At 41.2% G+C, this 17,518-nt stretch overlaps 1 protein-coding gene across 6 annotated transcripts in view; it reads right to left on the bottom strand.

The window, feature by feature from the left end:
• The window catches only part of PCDH7 (protocadherin 7), a 400,111-nt gene that overhangs the window by 43,751 nt on the left and 338,842 nt on the right, over positions 1-17,518 (bottom strand). The window contains exon 8 of one of the 6 annotated variants that reach the window (XM_044418138.1): positions 2,354-2,369. The exons of the other annotated variants lie outside the window; for them this stretch is intronic. Coding sequence (XP_044274073.1) covers positions 2,354-2,369 — 16 coding nt within the window. The remainder of the gene's footprint in view (positions 1-2,353; positions 2,370-17,518) is intronic. 6 annotated transcript variants of the gene reach the window in all.

Below are 17,518 nucleotides of genomic sequence, written 5' to 3'. Positions count from 1 at the left end.
GCCTATCCCTAATTAAATTCAAACCATCTCACTCACCTCCCTCTCCACCAATGCATTTCAAACACTAATCTGAATTAATTATAGTAGCATTTCATCGGAATCAACTATTTTCTGAGAAAGGAAGTTGGGGCAAGGCCAAAAAATAACTCTGAAATACCCAAAGGTATATAAAAGACTTGTGAACAGGTCGAGTCTTTAGCTTATCCACCTGTGGAACTGCAGCCATAATTGTGTTGTCCATAATCACTTTTGCCCCTAGTAATTCTCAAGCTAACCTTTCCCAAAGAACAGCAAATTATTATGGAAGGTCCTAGCTGACTATATCTATAAAAAAGCAACCTCATTCTTAGCATTTATTGAATGGATGCACATCTAAGGGATTGGTGGGAGGAGGAGCTGATTGCCTCCGCATATTTTGTGTACATTTTGACTGACAGGAAGTATAAATAAATAAATAAATAAATAAATAAATAAATAAATAAATAAATGTTTTCATGGCCAGAATGAGCATCGTGTCATGTCCTAGCTGGGGGAGGATTCAACGTATGAGGGAAAAGAGGGAGAGTGGCAGCACTGTAGGATCCAGGCAGATCCAGAAGAGAAACTGGAGGCTTCATCTAACAGCCTTCTACTGGAGCAATTAGAAGAGCAGACTGAACTCTCCTAGACCATTCCTGAACTTCCCCAAATGTAGAAATCACAGATGAATGAATGGTTTGGAGCAGCGCAGGATCAAATATGAACAGCAGAAGTTCAACTTTCTGCAGCATGGGTCCTCCCTTAAAAGCAACAAGGTGACCTATTTTACCAGCTGTGCTGATTTAGGACCAGCTGTAAATTAGCCTAACCGAAGCAAGCTTGCTGCTGCAGGTAACAGTGTTTCAACTCTGTTCTTTTCTTTGCACTACTGGACCTGACAGAGTCCTAGAACGTTGGCTACCCCCTTGAACACCTCTGACTGATCTGTATGTTTTGCAAGATGAACCCTGTGGTCTGAACTTTGGACTCACCTAGTATTTCATGGTGTTATTCCTGAAAATCTCTCAGCCTTGAGCAGAGCACCTGGTGGCCCAGGAGCAGACTATGAGGAAGAGGAAGCTTCTGCTTAACCTCTACATGATACCTAGATCATAATTCCTTAATGTGCTCATCACATTAAAGGGGTTCTACAGAATTAACCATGAGTAGGCAGGTTTTTAGCTTTGAAATCTATGCCAGAGGTCTGATGTCAATGCCCTACTGCTTCTGTGTGAATCCCACACAACCCATTAATACATAAGAGGATTCAAACACAAAGGTCTACCCTCACCATTGAATTCTGCTTTATTCTGGAATCCTGACCAAGAACTACAGAACCCATTTGCATGCAATATGCATACACATAGGATCTGTATACATGATCTAAGCAAATGTAGGATATGGAAAGGCATCCCACTCTATGTATATTCATGAAGCTTAGGTTGGCAGTACTTGGGGAAGACTCTTTTGTCTTCATCATGCGTGTTCCCCACTTGTCAAAATTTGCTTCCCAAAATAACCAAAAATGTGCATAGGGACACTCATTTTGCACACCAGCCATGCCTTGTACTCATCACCTAACAACCCCCCCCGCCCCCATTTTAAGGATACCCTCTTCTATTTGGTTTTGGGAAAAACTCTCCCTCAACTAATTGAGCCTGTAGGAAAAACCTACCACAAAAAATACAGGGCTCTGCCTGTGAGCAGTTTGAAAATGCAAACTTCAAGGAAAACTCAGACTATCCCAGCCTTCCCCTGGTCAGCTCTGCTTCCACCCTTCTCTTTCCCCCATGCTCCTCCCTTATCCATTTATATTATTTGTTTGGTTTTTCCATTTGGTCTCTCTTTGTAGTCTTTTCTAGAGAATGGAGCATGGAACGGACTTGAGAGGATGCTGTCAGCCCCCAGATCCCAAACACAAATGCAGCCATGGTGACTGGTCTCCAAAAAACCTTCACATGCACAGCATCCCTCAGGAAGAGAATCCCTTTCCCTTCATTCTGGCAGAACTGCTATTGCCAGTTTTCTTTCTCTACACTTCTATTGCTCCCCACTATTCTGTTTCAGCATGTCAGCCATGCTGCTAGCTGTAGTTTTTTTGTTCTGACTTCTCCCTCTCTGACCCAGGAGATGTGTGTCTGGCATCTGTTGCTCTCTCCTCCCTAACAGTTGGCACTAAGACCCTCCTTTCTCTATGTCTCCCATTAGAATTAACCAGACAATTGCAAATCCATGCTGAATGCTGCTTCTGTAATCAGGCTTTCACTTCTGTAAGAAGTAGGCATAGTAATAAATTGTGTGCCTTGCAATAAAACTGACCATGCTTGATTCTAACCTCTAGTTGATTGTATCTGTCCCTAGGACAGATAATCAGCATGTCTTTTGGATGCCATTTCCTTGGTGGAAAGGCAGGGTAAACACCAAGTAAACTAAGCAAATTGTGGTGCACATCACGACTCTTAGTCAAAGATTAGGAAAGTGCACAGTTCACCTGCAGGCAAGGATGGCACAGGTATGGGAAGCAATAGGGTTGGCCCAAGACATGTCCTGCCTCAAATGATGAACTCAATAGCGCCACCTTCTGTTCCATGTACAGACATTGACTGGACTGTTTCATCATCCCTGACAGCCTCTCTGCAGCACCTGATGGCCATGAGGCACTCAGCTCTCTCCCACAATTCTCTGCTGGTGTGACTGCCTCACTCTGCCTCATGTCAGGGCACAGTAACAAGGTACAGATGGACTTTCAAGGTCAATAGAAAGCTGGAGTCAGACTCTTAACTTTCACAATGACTGCAAATCCCAATAATACTGCTTCACATTTCAAGTCCTATATGGACTCCGAAAAGAACTGTTTAAAGCATATTTCATATGTGGAGTCACCATGTATATTCTATAAATGTCAGCTCAGGACTCAACACTCTTGGGCTATCTGGAATATGCTCTGCCTCTACACCAATCCACTTACTTCAGAGCTGTTCCAGGAACTCTAAAGTCATTTTAAAAAATCACATTCTCTAAAGTAATGAGCTGTGGATTGTAGCCATAGCCATACAGACAATAAACACAGTTAAACAGAGCCAACTGGCATTCTTCATGCTGCAATAAGTGAAAAGTTCAAGAACCATTGTAATGTAACACTTTCTAAACTTGAAAGTCAAATGAAAAAGTTAGGAATTATGACCTCAGTTGTTCAGTTTAATCATTTCTATTCTAGGAGAATATTAGACTTTCCATTACCATATAAGGGGATCAGAAGTCTCCTTTGCGCTGTATTAGATCTAGAAATGTATGCACAGCTGGATATGCATGGTCAAAGAGAGACATAATAAAGAATGAAATGAAAATCTGAGCATAGAATGCAAATGTTATGGTTCATTCGGGGTTCTGATTGGGATTGCCTGCATCTTGAAGCAGATCCTCTGCATGATTTAGAACGTGCGTTTACACAAGAAGAGCAAGCTCTGTGCTGGAGGCATTTGGCCTCCAACTCATGGAATGCAGCAGGGGCAGTCAAAGAGGAGAACTGTCACACTCCTGCTTGCTTCCACTCCATGGGATCTCAATTGCGTGGAGGAACAAACACCTGAGCAAGGTCATCCTTCAATCATGGATCTAAAGAAATGCCTTGTCTCAAATGCCTTAATTCATGTCTTCTATGAATATTCAATATCCATCTCAGTACCCACTGAGCCATGAGAAGCATGAATGTACTGAGGAAAGATGAAGGAAGCCAATGGGTGGAGATGCATGATGGACCACCCAAATGCTGGAATAGTGTGCTAAAAAGCCCCCTTTCCAGGTAATGGTCCGCAAAGGATCAGATCTGGACTACTTCTGGGAAGCAGCTATTTCTCAGGATTTCTTGTTTGTGGGCAGGGGAGTCTTGGCTGATTTAAATTAGTTATACGCAAGGAGGTGGCAACCACAAAAATCTTTGCAGGCAATTTCTGGCTGAATCACTTGGTATAGAATGCTCATAAGAATGACAGCGTGTCACTTCTGTAGGCATTTTGTAGCTCAAAATGCAGCTGGCAAGATACCCACAGAGAGAGCGGAACCAGCAGCATCTTGGTTACATCATTGAAAGAAACCAAGGTAAACCAACACCCTCCTCTGAAATTTCTGATAATTTTCTCTGATGTAATTTTTGGTCCAGATCTATGGATTATGAAAGTCCAAAGCAACCTTACATTATTTAAGACTTTTTAGGTTGGAGTGGGAATAGGAACAAGGGAGAAAAGGATAGAAGTGTATAAAGCTATGCAAGGCATATAGAATGTGGGTGAAGGGGAAGAGACTTCTCTTTATTTCACATAATGCTAGAATTGGGTTTGCTAAATGAAGATGAATGGAGATGAAAGGAAGCACTTCTTCCGACAGAGCACAGCTGACCTATAAAATTCACTAGCAAATGTCCCTGCACAGCACAGGGTAGCCAGGAAAAAAATTGGCAGTGGCAAACTATTCCCCCCACCTCACAGACACCCTGTGAAATAGGAAGAGTAGGAAGTGTATAATGATAAAAAGAACAAGTAAGAGAGAACTACCACATGAGTGGAACACACACCACATCCATTGTAAACAGTGTGTCTAAAAATAATAGCAGGCTTTCCCAGAGAGTCAGGCCATAATGCCCTGGAAATTGAAATGGTTCCCTTCATCACTCAAGTAGCCTTCTGATTATAAAATTAAATTGGAGCATGGTGAACGTTCTTTTGTCTTTCACTTCTCTGGGTAAATATTCAGATGCAGCAGGCCTCCATTTTGGACACCATGAATCATGATTTTGTATTTGCTTCCTTTTGATATTGCTCTTTCACCACCAGTTAATATGAAGTGCTTGAATCATTTGGGTTTCACTCATTCCCTGGCAACTAGGTGTTTTTCTTGTTGAAGACAAAGTAATTCAGATACACCATTTCCCAGTGGAATGATGCATCATGGGGACAAATGCCATTAAAGAAATTTTCCATTCTTAGTTGTCAATGCAGCATTCTTCTCCTTTAATTAGACTGGAATCTTTCACTGGGATAATAATTGCTGGAGGCTTGTTCCTTCTTGTACTAACCCTCTTCAGACAAAAAAAACAACTACACCAGGAATGAATTTGACCAGTACGATCATTACTGCTTTTTCCCACATCAAGGTATTTTTCATGAGAAGAAATGTTTGCACATTTACAATTAGGGAATTTGAAATACACTTTTTTTAAAGCACCAGCTTGTCATCTGTCTTATAATGCAAGAGACAAGCATCCCCATGCTACGTTAACAGCCTCCTGTGGATATATATATGAACTAAATTTCTCACAATGAAGCATTTGTTTGGGGGTGGCATATCACAAGGCTGGATCTAGTCTCACAGCCCCCAGTGCACCCTGCATCAGAAACACTTCTGAAAGGGCCTTCTCTACATTGCTCTGCCTCATCTTTTATGTTGGCATACTTTGTATTTGAGCTGGCACTAATCGATCAATACGCTTCAACTTAACTGCTCCAGCAGCAGTTAACACAGCAGCCACAACAAACACAATTCTGGAAGCTCCTAATGTGTGTTCCTGCCTCTTACACAGACATTATTTGCCTGGAGTTTACATGTAGATCATGCTGTCCTTCAAAAAGCCCAGAGCTCAGCATTTTGAACAGAAACCGAGTTAGGCACAGAACTCCTGCAAATTAAATCACTGGATGTGGCTACTTAAAACAATGTCCTGATATAGAGAGGCTTAGGCTAAATGCTCATCCTCACACATATTTGGTGTGCATTCAGTGTTCCTTGGAAGGAAACCCCTTTTGAAACTAATACTCTCTCCTTTTTTCTCATTGCCTTTGTTTGGGGACTGTTCATTAGTTTCTTGTTTAAAGCAAGCCTAGTTGCCTATGTTGTGCTAAGCAGAATTTCCGTTATTATTCTTAGACCTCTAGAATTCTTAGACCTCTAGACCTCTAGGCAAATAAAGTCCGACATAGTGCAGAGATGCTTCTTAGAGGGAAACATATTGAGCATAAAAAAGGACATCCCCTTTTAGTACAGCCTTAATTTTTACACAGCAGCAGCATATTTCCCCTCTCAATAAAAATGACTGGGATTGTAAAAAGAGATCAAATGAACAAGAATCCTTCTGCTACAGTAGGTTAATGCCAATTCATTTGCCTTGTGGTGCAATCAGGAAAGCTGTCTGTGGTCACTGCTTAATGCACACAGAGAAAAGGAAATGTTCAGGAAAGTCAATAACAGGGCACAATGTTTCAGATCCTAGAAGAAGGAATAACATTCTGCTAAAGGAGGAGATGCACACATGTACCGGTGCTACACACTGCCTTTTCAGACTGAAAAGCTCATACATATTCTAAAGGTGAACGTCAGATTATGAACTTCTGAAAAATACCAATGTGAGATATTTCAGCTTTAGTATCTGGGCTCTACTTGTTTTGTTTAGTTTTTAATGGGATGGGACTACCTATTCTGGCGCTTTTCTCATCTGAGAACAAAAGAGACAGCTGCACAAGATGGTTCCCAATGTATCTTGAGAAAAGTTTGACATTTCTTGTAGGAGAAAACTGGTCAGGACAACTGTTCTAACACAGAAATGCATTGAGAACCATATCTATCAGCACAGCTGTCCATTCTTGTTTTCCAGTACCAATACTGTATGAAACCATTTTAAATCAAAAAGTATAAACATTTCCCTTGTTAAAGAGATTCCTCCACACACATCAGGAGGCGTATCTATTCTGCAGCTGTCTTTTTTTTCTTCTTCTTGTCATTCATTGATGCTTCTGTGGCCGTTACTGATTTTTTCTTTTAGTATTTGCACTTTCCCATCCAAATCTTAACAGTTTGGAAAGAATATTTAAGTAGTTAATCATTTATACTTCTCATCTTGCATGTCACCAGACACAATTGAGGGTAACCTTTCATAGAAGAGATAAGAACACACACTCAAGCACACACAGAGTAGGATGTTCTGAGAAATCTTAACTTTTGAAAAGAGAGCCTTTTTACATGCATAATTCACAACAATGTCTATGAACAGGAGTTTAAGAAAACTCTTCTACTACACTGCTTTGGAGATAGTTCAAAACTCAGTACATAATTAAATACATATGATGGATTTTACTGAGTGGTTAATGCATGTAAAATTTCCTTTGACAATTCAAATTTATACTCACTTTAGTTCTTATAAATCTTGCAGGAGTATAATTGACTTAACATTTTCTCCAATACAGCTAATACATTACTTTCATTTCTATCTGGATTTTCATACAAATGAGAATTAGGCTTGCTGAATGGAATTAGTGGCACCTGATATTCAATGCTAAAACATCTGTGGAGACAACCAGAGTGTGTGTCTTTCAGAGTCTGAACTGTAACCATTCGCGGAGGCATGTGCTAACGTAAGAGTCAGATTTATTACTGCTGTAGGAAGAGAAATTAATGTTACCATTGTAAATGTTCCTGATAAACAGCAGTGCAGAGAAATCATTATGCAGCAAACAACAGTTTCCTGCTGCCACCCCGGTGATCAATGCTCCAGTTGCCCAGAAATGACAAAGAAGTGTATTCAGTATGGCTACTTCAAGGGGAAAAACATGGAGCTAAATTCTGGTGGGACAAGTTATTTCACCATTTGGTTATAAACCACCACATGGGAGAAAGAGGGACAGAAAGGTTCCTGTGACAAAGTTGTTGGAGTGTTGGGCTTTGACCAGGACTCTGGGTTTAAATCAGCATTCACTGGGTTTTCACTGGGTACCCTTGGACCATTCAGCATTTTTTTATTAGCCTAAGTCAGGACTGGACAGACTTCAGGCTTGTAGTGTGCTGTTTATTTTGGTCTGAAGCCCAAGATTCACCAACTGGAGCCAGTTTCTAGCTAGCTGCTCAGGCAGGTAGTCATACGCTAAGGAAGAAGAATCAGGGTGGTTTGGAAAAGAAGCTCTGTTCAAGAATATGTTATCAGTGCCAGAATTAAGTACCTAAGTCCTTTCACACTAAAATCCACATCTTATTTATGCCCAAGCATTCTTTTCAGCAATCTATTTTCAAAGGAAAGTGGGAAGAAACACCTTTTTAGTTATCTAATGCAAATTAGCCAAAGAACTACAAGTATATCTCAATCTAGATTTTACCAAATCACACAGATGGTTGGTTAGCGATAAATGAGATATGAATGCCACCATGAATGGCCATCTGTCCTCTTACAAGGGACAATCCTCTATTGTGAAGACATCTTCCATTTGAAGAGCTACCAGTGAGTTTTAAAACAACTCTTAGAAGAAAGAACTGGGCCTTGAAATTTTCTATGAACAGGCTGTGGGCATCAGAATGAGCAAGGCACAACAGTCACCTGACCAGAGTTTTCCACTATGGTGAGATGTATTGTATTTCTATTTAAATTATGCTAGCAAAGTTATGCTCAAAATCCTACAAGCTAGGCTCCAGCAGTATGTGGACTGAGAACTACCAGAAGTATAGGCAAGGTTTCGAAGAGACAGAGGAACTAGAGATCAAATTGCCAACATACGCTGGATCATGGAGAAAGCTAAGGAGTTCCAGAAAAACATCCACTTCTGCTTCACTGACTATGCTAAAGCCTTTGATTGTGTGGATCACAAGAAATTGTGGCAAGTTCTTAAAGAAATGGGAGTACCAGACCATCTTATTTGTCTCTTGAGAAACCTATATACAGGTCAAGAAGCAACAGTGAGAACTGGACATGGAACCACTGATTGGTTCAAAATTGAGAAAGGAGTTGGGCAAGGCTGTATACTGTCGCCCTGCCTATTTAACTTATATGCAAAGCACATCATGAAAAAGGCGGGGCTAAAAGAATCACCAGTTGGAATTAAGATTGCTGGGAGAAATATCAACAACCTCAGATATGCAGATGATACCACTCTCATGGCAGAAAGTGAAGAGGAACTAAAGAGCCTCTTGATGCGGGTGAAGGAGGAGAGCACAAAAGTTAGCTTGAAACTCAGCATTAACAAAACTAAGATCATGGCATCTGGTCCTCTCACTTCCTGCCAAATAGACGGGGAAGAAATGGAGGTAGAGACAGATTTTATTTTCCTGGGCTCCAAGATCACCGCAGACGGGGACTGCAGCCAAGAAATTAAAAGACGCTTGCTCCTGGGGAGGAAAGCTATGGCAAATCTAGACAGCATGCTAAAAAGCAGAGACATCACCCTGCCGACAAAAGTGCGTATAGTCAAGGCTATGGTTTTCCCAGTTGCAATGTATGACTGTGAAAGCTGGACCATAAGGAAGGCTGAGCGCCGAAGAATTGAGGCCTTTGAATTGTGGTGCTGGAGGAGACTCCTGCAAGTCCCTTGGACCACAAGGCGATCAAACCGGTCAGTCCTAGAGGAGATCAACCCTGACTGCTCTTTAGAAGGCCAGATCCTGAACATGGAACTCAATATTTTGGCCACCTAATGAGAAGGAAGGACTCCCTGGAGAAGAGCCTAATGCTGGGAACAATAGATGGCAAAAGAAGAAGGGGATGGCAGAGAATGAGGTGGCTAGATGGAGTCACTGAAACAGTTGGTGTGAGCTTAAGTGGACTCTGGGGGATGGTGGAGGACAGGAAGTTCTGGAGAAATGTTGTCCATGGGGTCGCGATGGGTAGGACAAGACTTCGCGACTAAAAACAACAACAACAAAAACAAACAAGCATTTCCATATTTGCCTCTTTGTAGATACAATATACAACGGGGGTCCCAAAAGAAACTGGAATTTTGTAATACAAATTGTGTATTTATTTTTAGGTGTTACAAATTGAATCTCCTTCAAGTTGAATCTCCATTTGATGCAATGCGCCGGTCTAAACGTCTTTTCCACTTTTAGAAGCAGTCCTGAAACTTTTGCAAAGTGATGCCTTTTAATACCTCTGTTGATTTTTTCTTCACCTTTTCCATGTCTGCAAAACATTTTCCTTTGAGCACTTTTTTCATTTGGGGGAATAAAAAGAAGTCGCAAATGTGTTACCATGACTTCATTCGATGATGCCACTCAGGAGACTGATGAGAAGGGTCCCTGCAAGAGGCATCTAGCGAGAGAAGCATGTAGTACAATGGGCTCGTCCACCAGAGAACAGTTCTGGTTTCTTTTGGGTCCCCCTTCATAATGTGCCAATTTTATGCAAATCAGAGTCATGTTTTGGGGTGAGTCATAAATGATCTTCCTAGATAAGACAAATACACACAAACACACACACACGTGAAAATCCAGAGTTATGGCTGCCTGGCTGATCTTGGAATAGATGAGTTTTTTCTCCTGACTAGGTAATTCTGTTCTTATGGAGATATGTTTAAAAGATCATGGTTTATCCTACATTTTTGCACCACTGCCAATACTCCTCAGCTCAGACATCTTTTTCTTTCATTCACCCTACCAGTTTTAACAGGATAACTCCACCCTGCCCCCATACTTGCTTTAGGATCATAGAATCCTGCATGTAATAAGTTTGTAGTGAATAAATGCACTTTCCAGCTTTCTTTCCCAAGAGCCATTTTTCTGTAGGTACCTACAGATCTGAGTATCATGAGCCATAACAAATCACAGCAATGCTTTAAAATGCATTAAAAATACCAAGATAAGTGAAATGTCACATTAAATATACCTAAAAGCCGGTATATAAATCTGGCTATAAATATGCATCCCTGAACCACACACAGTGAGTGCAATTTTTCTTTCCACAGCTCATCTTTGAAATGGCATCTTTGCCTATTAGCAAAAACAATTAGCAAAAATTGAACAAAGAGTGGAATGAGTAGGCTGCTAACACACTAGTTCAATCTTCTAAGTGTGGCCAGATCCTTAACATGTGCATAATAGTCTCTACAATTACTACTTCCCTGTAAATCTCTAGAGTCATCTCGCCATGGTTCTGTCATTAGAAACACAACATAGGTTAGTCAAGCACTCCACCATCTCAAGGGACACCCTCCCAAGAGCTCTCCCCTCCTTTTTACAAGGAGGATCAGATAATGAAGGGAATGAAAGATGGCTGCAAATCCCTTTCTATCGCAATGTTTCAATAGGCACATTCTGAAATAGAGCATGTGACAAAGAGACGGGTCTGCTGCTTGTTCTCCACTACAGAAAGAAGCGTAACTAAGTGAGCATCTCCCTTCCGCCACTGTCTGTATACTTCCCCTCCCACCTGCGCATTCATCAGTCAATGACTGTATAATCGCTTGCATATGTCAATGGTCCACTACAGACCTATCTCGTCATTCTTCACAACACCTCCAACAAGGGTTTTCAGCAGATTATGTATATACTGTGAAGAGATGTACAATAGTCGAACATCTGATGCAAATGTTTGTGAACCAAACTGTAGCAAACCATCAGGAAGAGCAGGCAAAGTGCAGGCTAAGATCTGCGTGACACGCAAAACCAACCTCAACATTCTGCCTCTTTCTCTGCCTCAAGCATATGAAATCTAATCTGAACCATCAAGCATTTGTACATGAAGTATTTCGATTAAAAACATGATTCACTCGCTTTAAACCATGTCTAGGTCCCACTGGTTTCTGTGGGTTGGCCCTGATCCACATTTCACTCCACTTGGATCAGTTCTAAGATTAAATGTCGGAATTGGTTATGTACAATATATGTAGCAGTTCGTGTGTCTTTCTCCACCCACATGCAAATACATTTCAGGAAAACCGCAGAAGGAGGAATGTGGATGCAATCATATGATCATATCAGTTGCCCTGTTCTGCACAGTGATTTAATCAATGCACAAATGAGACCTAGCACACCACCAGCTTGTAAGGGAGGAAAAAAGAAGTGAAGTGAAATCTGAACCTGCAACAAATTACATGGGCACATGGATCTCAACAATTTTAAAAAAATATCATTTTAAGAGAAGTATGCCATACTACTACTGGTCCACAAGCCAACAGTTAATCCCATACTTAGAGATCCCTGGTAAGATCCAGGTGGGCATTAAAAAAAATACTTGAAATTTAATGAGAAAGCCCAATACCAGGTCATTCCTGATCAAGTTTTCTTCTGTGGGGATGAAAACTGAATAAAATGGCAGGAGGTTCCCTTGAATTTTTGATGGCTACATGTATATTTGCTACAAAAACATCAAGGCTATTACAAAAGGTATGTGTTCACATCATTCGAAAATTATGTCCAGAATAATTTTATAACTATTCTGGTAAGTGTGTGCCTCTAATCAAAAGGTACACATGGTGATACATTCTCTGCATCTCAGTTGTTGAATGTAATGAAATGCCAAACTTGGAAATTTGAACATTGTTCTGCCTCTACGCTAATGTATCAACAAATGAAAATGAAATGCCAGGAAGAAAAGTGCCTTGATTTTGTGGACTGACACTAACGTATTGTTTATAAGCAGAGTTTGTGTTCAACTCGATATGGAGGGATGTGTATGTCAGCTTAAAAAGTGCAGTAGAAATACTAATAAGACAGACTAAAAATAATCTACTGAAGCTATTTCTGGAGGAGTTATAGGCAGAATGTAAATCAGCAGTGGGAAACCTTTAGATGCAGCACTCGCCCTAATCCCATGCAGCCTACAAACAGTGTTCAAAAGCTCTCTGTACATGATCAGTTCAGCTCTTGGTCAAAAAGTACTTGATCTTTCCCTGACAACTCCTTGGGTAGGAGCAGCAGAAAGAAACAGATCAAGAGAGATGATTCTACTCACTACTGGCTTCAGCCCTGACCATCACTGGGCACTTTGCCCAGGGAACGGAGCCCTCAAAAGAAGAAAAATGGGGGGGAGGTGGGTCACCCCCGAACTAAGTTGTAATGGGACATGTTCAGAAATAATTTTTAGGGAAGCTGTATGGGGAAAATCTTGTGCCAATGTTGTACCAAGGCTAAGTCTTCACACCCATGACATTTCTCATGCACATCCTATCAAGGCGGCCCAGATGGAGCTTTTGTTCTCACAATAATCCCCCAAAGAAGATAAATCTGTGATGCAGTGACTTGCCAAAGGCTAAGGAACTGCCGGCCCAAGGGGAATGCATTATTCAGTAGACCAGGGATAACCCTGTTCTGTATTCTCTGGGAAAATCCTTTCCGCAGGGCTCTAGGATCTGGAAGATAATTTTGGTCCTGTGAAGAGCAGTCAGTCTGAATAATACAGTTACTGACTTCTGACTTCACAGTTAGGACTTCACAGTTACAGGTGCCTGCACTCAGAGATCATGCCCAAAAGAGTCCCAGTTAGAATAACTGTGGGAACAATTAAGTATCAAGATCATTAAGCGGGACACACCCATGCCACAACAAATCAATCACAGCCTTGCTTCTTGCTCTGTAGTTTAGATATCCCTCAGACATCCCTCTGTAAGTACCTCAAAGGCTGTCACAAATAGGAAGGTCAAGATTTCTTCTTGTTGATGCCAGAGTGTAGGACATGGAATAATCAGTTCAAATTGGGACAACTCAAACTCAGGCTGGACATCAGGAAAAGTTTCCTCACTGCCAGAGCAATACAACAGTGGAACCAGCTGCCTAGAGGGTGGGTGGGCTCTCCCCCACTGGAGACATTCAAAAAGAAACTGGACAGTCATCTGAGAGGGATGGTGTGACCTGGTGTCCTGCAATAGCAGGCGTTTGAACTCAATGACCTTCATGGCCCCTTCCAACTCTACTATTCTGTGATTCTATGATTTAAAAATGACCATGTGGGAACTGCAACAAAACATTATAGTTTGGAGTGGTCCTGCTCTGAGGTTCGAGACAGTTAATGCTTTTTTTCCAGGTTCCTCCATTCCATTCCTTTTTCCTGCCTTCTAGTTGCACCCCAGCACTCAGCATTATGAGGCTGTTGGGACTGTTCAGTCTTCACAGAACTGTGCTGGGGTGCCCACCTTTGGTTTCATCCACAAATGTTTGTGTATTTCTGGATAACTAGAGAGATGGCCAACCCTGCTAATATTTCCCTCTTTGGTGCGGATGGGGCCATTTTGGCTATGTACAGAGCAGCAGTCAGATAACGAGTCTGCGATTAAGATATGGGATGATCAAAAACTAAGATGGATGTAGGGGGAAAAGTCACAATGACCACTGAAGAATGTATCAAATTATTCAAAAGGATAGATACATTTTCTCATATCATGCATTCGTAAAAGGAAACAAAACACAGAATTCTGAATACTACTTTCAACTAAACACTTTCCCTTTTATGTTATTTTCCACTTTCCTGTTTATATAGTAGCAACATCTACAAACCATCTTCTAAAGAGGAAATTGTGAAAATCCTTTTCGTTCTCTCTCTGAGCACTTCCAGTCAAGGGTTTTATGACACCATTAGCTTGCCACATTCACAAAATTTTACAGGGGTTCCAGACATCATTTGCATTTCATAGACCTCCTGTGTTTTCTCACTATTTTTCATCATTTCCAATTTTTTCTTACCATGTGAAGTTAAAAACCAACCAGACAAACCCTACGGAATTGGAAGTATATAGTCTTACAGACACGTATACCAGCCATCTGTAGCAACCTGTAAGACATGGTTTTTCTGAATATTTTTTGAAACTGTATTTGAAATAATCCTAAGAGTTGGTTACTTTCAGTTTTAATTTTCTGCTGCCCTTGTACTCTCCCACTTCCCATCTCCTTTCAGATTTCTCCTTTAGGCCTTCTTTTCTTCTCCTAATTCATCGGGACCATTTTGTCTACCACAGGTCCCAACCCTTATTTCTCCCTCTCCTTCCTTTTCTTTCTGAGGGAAATGCTTATGTTGACGGTCTCCTTTGCCCTGTTGCTGGCTGTTTCTTTCTAGAATCTATGTGGATCTACCAAATGTCTGTGGAGACTTGACATTTTGTTGTGAAGCAATACTACTTGGAGATAACAGGCAAAACCCAGGACTTTACTAAATACTGACATATGAAACACCAACATCCCCCAAATGAGACATTGTCTTTTTTTACTTTGGACTCTGAATACCTGCCACACCAGCTCTCTTATCTGTACCAAATGGAGAACTTTAATCCAAGTTCTACTTTACCACTGAAGTCAATGATCCAGTTTTCATGGTTGCTTGTTTAAATGATAGTGATTGTACCAAGTGTGCCAGTGCAAAGGGCGGGATGGGTGTGTGTTTTACAATGGATTCCTGGTGTTTGCTCCTTTTCATGCTCCATTTATGTGTGAATCCAGTCTCTCTGGAACCTGAGTCCAATTTCTGCCTACTGCAGCCAACACAGGCCATCCTGAGCTATCCTTCCCTTAGTATGTTATAGAAAAGAGGACTTGTAGGGACAAGCAAATTATAACCAATTAGGAGGTTTTTTTTTTTTTTTTCAGTTTTAGGAGGAGAGATGCCACAAATCTAACACATGATTTGGGATTCCTTCTCAACACAAGTAATAATATTTCACAAACAAGAAACAAAGCTTTCTCCTAGGTCATAGATGGTAGTTGTGAAGTGGGTATCAGAATGAAAAACCAAGACAACTCCCTTTCCCCACCTTTTCAAGGCATGTTGGAAGGAGGCAACAAGGAAAGCTTGAGGTGGGCCTTTGAACATAACAGAAAACATGTGTAACGGGATTATTTTGTCACACATCTGCTGGATGTTTGATGAAGCAAAAACAAGACAAAACACATGTTTTCTAAATTATTTCCAGAGTGGATCTGGAGGCTTGGCTTGTTAAAAAAGAAGTATCAGCACTTCCAATTTCAGGGACATACAGACTCATCCACAGTGTGGCCAGAATGTGGATCAAAAATATTACCGGGAACTACTGCTACATTGTGTACAATGTGAAAGAGAAATCCACAGTGCATAATTAAATGACAGATGTAGAAAAAGAAAGGTGCTTTATCCAGTAAGAACATGAGTTCTTCTGATCAATTGGACTACATATTTCCAATTAGGCATGCATATTGCAGTACAGGTACTTTTGAAGGCCCAATGAGCATATAAATTCTCCCCATACTGTTGTAAGCCATGTCTGACATAATTCAACGTATTTATGGAGGGGTTGGTATTATTTGGTCCTGAATAGGCAATCAAGGACCATTAACGTCACACAGAACTTACTCCTGATGGAGCTGAAAGCAGCTTGAACTGGCTTGTCAACTCTGAATCTTGAACAGGAGTCAGAGGGAGAGAGAAAGGCACTGGACAAGGAAAAACCTGCCAGCATCATGAAGTTTTGGGGACTGCCAAGTCTACATCTGCTGGCTGATTGTGATGACCTGCTCTGCAGAGGAGGTATAGCTCAGTGGCAGTCCATGTGCTCTGCATACAGAAAGACCTGCACCATCCCCATTGCAGCCTGAAGTAGCACTGTTGGGGGGAAAACATGTGTGGAGCCCTGGAGAGTCACCATCAGGAAAGACAACACTGCACTGAATCAGGCAAGGATTGAAGGGAGTTTCAGATGTTCTACGTATTTCCCCGACCCCTGAAGAAAGAGGCACTACAAAATATCCTCCGTGCCTCATCCAAATGGAAAAGCTCACAGTGTTGTAACAAAAGCATGGCAGACATCACCACCATCTCAAATGCCAACCCCATCCTTTGCAAGGTGACATTAAATTTCCCGACCTCCCGTATCAGAGCATTCCATTTCCCCTATACAAGACTAAGCTAGAGCAGACAAAGTGAGTTTAGATATAAGACTGCTGGCTGACCTTTTATCTTCACTTTCCAATTTAACAAAGTGCAGATAAAGTTAACTGCTTGAGAAACAATTTTCTTTACCACCTGGCAAGATGAATGTTTAGTGTTATTAACAATCTGGCTGGGCAGTGGTTTTATGTCTGTTCTACACATGGTATATACATGTTAATTTATTTCTCCTGCTTAGCTCATAGTGTCAGGAAAGACCTCACTTTAAAGGAGGAATGGATGGGCAGTCTGTTTCCAGTAAATGCTGGGCTTTTTAATGTTCATTTCAGAAGTCCATTAGGCCCCCTTTGCACATTAATGTGCATTAAAAAACTTGAGCACAATATGTATTTAAATGAATATTTTAGGGCATGATCCTATGGATGCTAGAGAGAATTCAGTGTTCACTCCAACTCTGGAAACTTGCTGCAAGGTCAGAGCTGGGACCTGAATTTGGAGCAGCCAGAAAAGAACCACTCTTTGGGGTAGATATAAGGTAAGCAGGGGAGAAGACAGGAGACTCTAGAACATGCAGTGTCAGGTGGTGCCTCTCCTTCCATTTCGGGGGCAGCACACTTTCTTGATCGAAATTGCCAAGGTGTTTTGAAAGGCAGGAGAAGAATAGAGGTGACCTTCGCCTCTGTGTGCAACTCACCTTCCATAGGATGCCTGAACTCCTGAGTTCAAAGGGTAATGGGAGACCCCATTAGGCTGTACAGTTAATGAATCTTCTCATACAATATGCCTTTCGAAATATATTGAAAAATTAGCATTCTGAGTACAATCATAGTCTTTTTTTTTCTTTCTCTTTTGGATGGGTGGCCTAAGAGGATGCAGATCAGGTCACTTTGTATCAGAATTCACAAAGAG

The sequence above is a fragment of the Varanus komodoensis genome, unplaced genomic scaffold (assembly GCF_004798865.1).
Source record: "Varanus komodoensis strain SLA01 unplaced genomic scaffold, ASM479886v1 scaffold9, whole genome shotgun sequence".
Classification (NCBI taxonomy): domain Eukaryota; kingdom Metazoa; phylum Chordata; class Lepidosauria; order Squamata; family Varanidae; genus Varanus; species Varanus komodoensis.
The sequence above is the reverse complement of the archived record's forward strand: the minus strand, read 5'-3'. Positions and strand labels throughout refer to the sequence as shown.